Here is a 7899-nt window from a genome sequence, read left to right as displayed (position 1 = left end):
GTGGAGGTTAAGGGCCATCCTGCTAAAAGATGAAAGGGTCAAACAGCAAATTAGGGAAGAAATAAAAAGATTCATGGAAACTAATGAGAATGAAGATACAATTGTTCAATATCTTTGGGTTACAGGAAAAGCAGTCCTGAGGGGGGAATACATCGCAATACAAGCATCCATCCAAACACTGGAAAGAACTCAAATACAAAAGCTTACCTTGCACCTAAAGGAGCTGGAGAAAAAACAGCAAATAGATACTACACCCAGAAGAAGAAGAGAGTTAATAAAGATTCGAGCAGAACTCAATGAATTACAGACCAGAAGAACTGTAGAACAGATTAACAAAACCAGGAGTTGGTCCTTTGAAAGAATTAATAAGATACATAAAACATTAGCAAGCCTCATACAGCAATTTGGCAGTGTGGCAGGATACAAAATCAATGCCCAGAAGTCAGTGGCATTTCTATACACTAACAATGAGACTGAAGAAAGAGAAATTAAGGAGTTAGTCCCATTTACAGTTGCACCCAAAAACATAAGATACCTAGGAATAAACCTAACCAAAGAGGTAAAGGATCTATACCCTAAAAAATACAGAACACTTCTGAAAGCAATGGAGGAAGACACAAAGAGATGGAAAATTATTCCATGCTCATGGATTAGAATAATTAATATTATGAAAATGTAAATGTTACCCAGGACAATTGACACATTTAATGCAATCCCTATCAAAATACCATGGATTTTCTTCAGAGAGTTGAAACAAATCATCTTAAGATTTGTGTGGAATCAGAAAAGACCCTGAATAGCCAGGGGAATTTTAAAAAAGAAAACCAGAGCTAGGGGCATCACAATGCCAGATTTCAGATTGTCCTAGAAAGCTGTGGTCATCAAGACAGTGTGGTAATGGCACAAAAACAGGCACATGGATCAGTGGAACAGAATAAAGAATCCAGAAGTGGATTCAACTTTCTGGTCAACTAATATTCGACAAACGGGGAAAGACTATCCACTGGAAAAAAGACAGTCTCTTCAATAAATAGTCCTGGGAAATTTGGACATCCACATGCAGAAGAATGAAACTAGACCACTCTCTTGCACCATACACAAAGATAATCTCAAAATGGATGAAAGATCTAAATGTGAGACAAGATTCCATCAAAATCCTAGAGGAGAACACAGGCAACACCCTTTTTGAACTCGGCCACAGTAACTTCTTGCAAGATACATCCCGGAAGGCAAGAGAAACAAAAGCAAAAATGAACTATTGGGACTTCATCAAGATAAGAAGCTTCTGCACAGCAAAAGAAACAGTCAACAAAACTAAAAGACAACCTACAGAATGGGAGAAGATATTTGCGATTGACGTATCAGATAAAGGGCTCATTTCCAAGATCGAAAAAGAACTTATTAAACTCAACACCAAAGAAGCAAACAATCCAATCATGAAATGGGCAAAAGACATGAAGAGAAATCTCACAGAGGAAGACAGAGACATGGCCAACAAGCATATGAGGAAATGCTCTGCAGCACTTGCCATCAGGGAAATACAAATCAAAACCACCATGAGATACCACCTCACACCAAGTGAGAATGAGGAAAATTAACAAGGCAGGAAACCACAAATGTTGGAGAGGATGCGGAGAAAGGGGAACCCTCTTGCAGTGTTGGTGGGAATGTGAACTGGTGCAGCCACTCTGGAAAACTGTGTGGAGGTTCCTCAAAGAGTTAAAAACAGATCTGCCCTACGACCCAGCAATTGCAATGCTGGGGATTTACCCCAAAGATGCAGATGCAGATGCAGTGAAACGCCGGGACACCTGCACCCCGATGTTTCTAGCAGCAATGTCCACAATAGCCAAACTGTGGAAGGAGCCTCGGTGTCCATCGAAAGGTGAATGGATAAAGAAGATGTGGTTTATGTATACAATGGAATATCCCTCAGCCATTAGAAACAACAAATACCCACCATTTGTCTCAAGGTGGATGGAACTGGAGGGTATTATGCTGAGTGAAATAAGTCAATCAGAGAAGGACAAACATTATATGGTCTCATTCATTTGGGGAATATAAAAAATAGTGAAAGGGAATAAAGGGAAAGGAGAGAAAATGATTGGGAAATATCAGAGAGGGAGACAGAACATGAGAGACTCCTAACTCTGGAAATTAACAAGAGGTAGTGTAAAGGGAGGTGGGCGGGGTTTGGGGTGACTGGGTGATAGGCATTGAGGGGTCATTTGGCGGGATGAGCACTGGGTGTTATGCTATATGTTGGCAAATTGAACTCCAATAAAAAAAATAAAATGTTATCCAAATATTAAGTGTTTTAAATGATTACTTTTGGTACATTGTTATATTGAGTATGTAAATATGTTGTTATATTTTGTTTCCTATGCTTATGAAACACATGGATTTTTAATTTTCTTATTTAAAAATTTTTAAATTTAGAATAAAAGAGGAAAACCAGGTTTATAATACATTCTAATTCATCTTTCTTCTCTTAGTATTCTCATGATTCCCTATTAAATGCTTGATAGAATTCTCTAGTGAAGCCTACTGGCCTGAAGTTGTTTGTGGGATGATGTCAAGGAGAGTGTTGAAGAATTTCAGTGTAAGTTCTAGCAAACATGAAATACAGGAAGTGTTTCCTCATTCCTTGTACAAAATCTACAATGTATCAATTATGGCTGCGGATATGTCTTATTTGCCTGTAATTTTCCTTTACATTTAATATGACTGTTGATGTAAAATTAACTGCTAATTCAATTTTCCAAGTTAAGTTAGTATATCAATACTTAATAAAGATAATGCACTTTGAGGCAAAAATAATAGAAACCACCCACGTATAATGTCAAGTCTTGCACAACCTTAGTTAGAGGTACCAACAAATCATATATAAAATATCATGCTAATCTTTGTCTCTAGATATTTCCTTGGAAACCAATGGTAGTCAGGAACCATAATGCTGAGATTGTACAGTCTGCAGGCTGAATTACAAATCCACTGGTCATGTATTGTCCCTCAATTCTATATCTCCTGGGCATGCACTGCTCCACTGCAGGCTGTTGTGTCACCAATAGATTGCGATTTTGAGTCAGTTTCTCAGTGTTCTTGGATCTTTAGTGCTGTTTGGGGAATGATTGAGTCAGAAGATGTTACTCTCTTTGCATTTAAAGGGATATTTTCAGGAATAATTTTATGTTAATAAAATAATAGATGCTTCTTAAACACTCACTTTCATGCAGATCTCTTGGGATGCTTATTAAAATATACATCTATGAACACCAATACTGGTTTCAGATGTAGAAGTATAGGATGGGAGGTTACAGTTTTATTAGGCTTCACATTATGAAAATCTTAATTCAGTCCTCACAATCAAATTAGTGAATAAAGTGAGATCTACCAATGCTTTATTTATAGTTTATTAATAGTCCTCATAGATAACAGTAGATTGAGTCTCAGTATTGGTTTATGGATAATGGAAGGGAAACTGCACTCCTGAACATATTAGGCAGAAAGGGTGCAAGGAGGCACAGTCTTGGAAGGTCACATTGGAGAGAGGAACACACCTTGGCCGAGATGGAATGGAGTTGATTACCACTAAGCAATGAACAGGAGAGTGGTACCCGGGAGCTTCACTTCCTATGGTGATGTTGACTCTTTCCCCACCTCACTTTCTCTCCTGCCTCTAAGGGTGAGCCTTTCTGAGGCCATGAGGAGGTTTTGGCTGCACTTCCCCATAGATTTAAATCACTGTGTAAGCACCACCACTCATATACAGCGAACAGTGGTAGTCAGCCTCATCCTCGGGCTGGGCTTCTGTGATGGTGAGGGCAGCTTTGTTCTCAGAGATGGAACCAGAGAAGCGATCAGGGACCCCAGAAGGGCGGCTGCTTGTGTCATAGATAATCCTGCGAGGAGCCTGGCCTGGGGTGTGCTGGTACCAGCCAGGTTTGTTACCTGTAGAGACTGACCCAGAGCTGAGGCCACAAGTGAGCGTGACTGTCCCTCCTGGAGACACTGAGAGTGATGGCTCCTGGGTTACCACAGTCTGAGAATCAACTCCTAAAATCAAGAGGAGAGAAAGGTGTTGTTATGGAGACAAGGGTCACATGAGTCCCTGTTTTTATGTGCCCTCACAGATGCAGAATCCTTTTCTCTGACCTGATCCATAAGCAAGGAGCCCAAGAAGAAGTAACGTCCAGGCCATGGTGGGGACCCTCATAAAATGCAGCCTGCTCAGGCTTCTGGGCTGGAGAGGGGTGTCCTGGGTCCTTTTCATGCCTTCAGACCCATTAGAAGGAAAAGACGCTTCATGCAAATCAACTTCCTCTCTCTCTCTGCCCCAGAGTCATCCACATATTCCCCTGGGCAATCTTGAAAGAGGCAGACGCTAAGGACTCACAGACAACAGTGACTGCAGGGTGACCTGGGACACTGAGTATAAGGAAAACTTCTTTCACCAAATCACCTCCCTATGACCCTAGGGACGTCTGTCCCAGGGTTCCTCTCTGAGAAACCTGAAAGCTGCATGAGGAGATGCATGCGTTCTTCACCACCTGGCCCTACATCTAGTTCACCTCAAATCTAACATATCCCTGGAAAATTTTCTTCCCTCCCCAGTGACATTCCTTCTTGTCTCCTTGGAGGATCTTAGTAGTCACTCCTCCAGCAATGAGGACACTGGGTATCTCAGAGGGTTGTAGGGATGGTGCTCTCCTCTTAGTTAATCATGGACCCTGTCTGCAGTAGTGCAGGGGGAGCTAACCAGTGATGTCTCTTTATCAGAAATGAACAGAACACTGTGAACAAGTGAACCTCAGGGAGCATTTTGAACTCCATTTCCTTTTGTGTTCTGCTGAGGATCAGAGGGTCTTGGAAGGCTGGGGAAGGGATTGGAAGGAAGGAGGACTGGCAGGAGGGTAAAGAGTCTCCAGGAATAGGGGAAGATGAGGCTCAGGACTCATGTTTGTCCCAGTGTGAGATACAAAAATGACTGGCATTCATTTTGGAATTACTTGTCAATTGCTGTTGTGATAAACACTACAGGATTATTTTTCTTTCTCTTCCTGTTTGAGAGCCCAAACTCCTATCAGAGAAAAATACTCATACTAAACGATTTTCCTATTAAATGAACGCATCCTTGACCTTTAGAGAATGATAGGTAATTTCATATCTATCAAATTTTGAGATGAGGAGCAATATTCATACTCAAGAGTAAAGAAAGAATTGGAAAGCTGAAAACACAAATAATATCTATTTCTGTAAGTCACTATAAGGTATTGGCAGAAATGAGAAAGACAGGTAAGAGACAACTAAATGATGGAAGATAAAGGACTCAGGCACTTACTGCATATTTCATCATGAGCACATTTGGAAGACATAGTTATCAGCAAGGGTCCCTGAGGGTGTCCACCTGGGCACATTGCCCCAGGGCTTCCCCAGACACCAGGGTCCTATTCAATTTTCCGTGGGGCTGACCTGTGTGGGATCTTCAGCCAGAACAGAATGGAGGGATTGATAGACTGGAGACAGAATCACCCAAGTCCCCAGGAGTCCTCTCAGGCACAAAGGTGATAGAGCAGCATCCCTTTGTGGGTCTTGAGTGATCCTTCATGAGTTGGGGGAGCTTCCTCTGGGCAATGCTTGTACTTCTGAGAGGACATACTGATGCAGGCTGACCAGGACGCTCTAGAGATCACTGTGTCCCCTGTGGTGCATCCTGTCACATCACTGTTCTCTCCCACAGGGTGTCAGAGAACCAGCACTGGGAGCTCGGGGGCTCTACCCGGGTTGGGGCATCTGATGCATAGCTCAGTGCCTCTTCACATCTGCTCCCCTCATTCCATGTGCCTCATCACTGAGAGACTGCACACAACTAGTCTCAGCCCCAATCCTCCCTGGTGATCAAGGCCAATTTTACCCAGTGTCAAATGGATTCTAGTATCTCAGATTTTGAGTCAATTCTGTGATGATATCTCCCAGCAATTTAAATCTGATACACTTCTGTTGGGTTGTGCTTCCTCCCGTGATTTGCTAGAATGATAAAATAAGTTTAGAATATATGAATTTTGTTTTAATATATATTTTAAACCATTTTTTCAACAAAGACTTAAACACTGTGGATGACAGAACCAGTCTAATTGGACCCAGGACCCTGGAAGGTAGGTCAGATGTTGGCACAAAGAATTGATGACCACCACCTGTACCCAGATGACAGGAGCAAGAAGCAGAGCCAGTTCCTCTCCTGTCCTGACCCTTTTTCTTTCCCCTAGGGGAAACTCCCTGTTCAATCAGTGGGGAGGTGAAGAGAGGATCCAGGTCATGGTAGAGAAGCCACTGAGCTCTGCCTGCTGTGATCTGATTGTTGACATTGGGACAGTCCCTTCCCTGAAGAGTCCTATACTTCCCCCAGGGAACATTGCAGTTCGAGTTCATGAAACAAATATATATATTTATTGTATGATTGTCCTGTCCATCTACCTTCCAAGAAAATCATGTCTGGACAGGTTACTCCATGATGCGGTGGAAGAGGAAATATGGGGGCTGTGTGATTCAGAGCTGAGAGCTCTTGTGGCTCCAGGGCTGCAGGTGCAGGAAAGTCACCCACAGTGAGGACCCTGCTTGCTCCAGTGTGCAGGGGCCAGTGAAAGACTTTCCTGGTCTTCCTCGCCCAGACCCTGAGTCCTCAGGAGAAGCCCAGCACCGCCCACTGCTGGCCTCAGACGCCGTGCACCCCCAGCCCATATCACACACCCCAGCCCTCCTGGAAGGGTCTCTGACATTTGCATTTGGATCCTTATGATCACGCCCAGAGCAGTAGAATGAGCAGGTCAGCTCTGTGGCGTTAAGCCATTCATTTTTTCCAGGGCATCAGTGCTCTCAGTTAGACAGCTAACTGAAATATATATGTCACAGTGTGTATCAGGATTCCCTGACAGTGGAGTTTCATCTGCCTTGTCTCTGGTTTCATTACTAGGACATAATGTGCTTGAAGCAAGCTCAAGATTTAAAGTTCCCAAGGATCCCTGGGTGCCTCAGCGGTTTAGCGTCACCTTCAGCCCAAGGAATGATCCTGGAGTCCCAGGATCGAGTCCCATGTTGGGCTCCCTGCATGGAGCCTGCTTCTCCCTCTGCCTGTGTCTCTGCTTCTCTGTGTGTGTGTCTCTCATGAATAAATAAATAAAATGCAATGAAACGCCGGGACACCTGCACCCCGATGTTACTAGCAGCAATGTCCACAATAGCCAAACTGTGGAAGGAGCCTCGGTGTCCATTGAAAGACGAATGGATAAAGAAGATGTGGTTTATGTATACAATGGAATATTCCTCAGCCATTAGAAACGACAAATACCCACCATTTGTTTCAACATGGATGGAACTGGAGGGTATTATGCTGAGTGAAGTAAGTCAATCGGAGAAGGACAAACATTATATGTTCTTATTCATTTGGGGAATATAAATAATAGTGAAAGGGAATATAAGGGAAGGGAGAAGAAATGTGTGGGAAATATCAGAAAGGGAGACAGAACATAAAGACTCCTAAATGTGGGAAACGAACTAGGGGTGGTGGAAGGGGAGGAGGGTGGGGGGTGGGGGGGAATGGGTGACGGGCACTGAGGGGGGCACTTGAGGCGAGGAGCACTGGGTGTTATTCTGTATGTTGGCAAACTGAACACCAATAAAAAATAAATTTATTATAAAAATAATAATTAAAAATAAAAATAAAAAAAAGAAATAGCGAGCAGGACTATAATGGAAAGGAGGAAAACTGAGTGGGGGAAAGTTTGAGAGGAAGACAAACCATAAGAGACTCCTGACTCTGGGAAACAAACAGGGTTGCAGAAGGGAACAGGGTTGCAGAAGGGGAGGAGGGTGGGGGATGGGCTGACTAGGTGATGGGCACTA

The 7899-nt window shown here is 43.1% G+C and overlaps 1 gene segment (V, D, J or C); it reads right to left on the bottom strand.

The window, feature by feature from the left end:
* Nucleotides 1-3736: 3736 nt before the first annotated feature.
* LOC140594091 (immunoglobulin lambda variable 8-61-like) lies at nucleotides 3737-4201 on the bottom strand. The segment is given in 2 exon segments: nucleotides 3737-4056; nucleotides 4156-4201. Coding segments are annotated over 2 exon segments (366 nt in total).
* Nucleotides 4202-7899: the final 3698 nt, after the last annotated feature.

This window comes from Vulpes vulpes, chromosome 10 (assembly GCF_048418805.1).
Source record: "Vulpes vulpes isolate BD-2025 chromosome 10, VulVul3, whole genome shotgun sequence".
NCBI lineage: Eukaryota > Metazoa > Chordata > Mammalia > Carnivora > Canidae > Vulpes > Vulpes vulpes.
The sequence above is the reverse complement of the archived record's forward strand: the minus strand, read 5'-3'. Positions and strand labels throughout refer to the sequence as shown.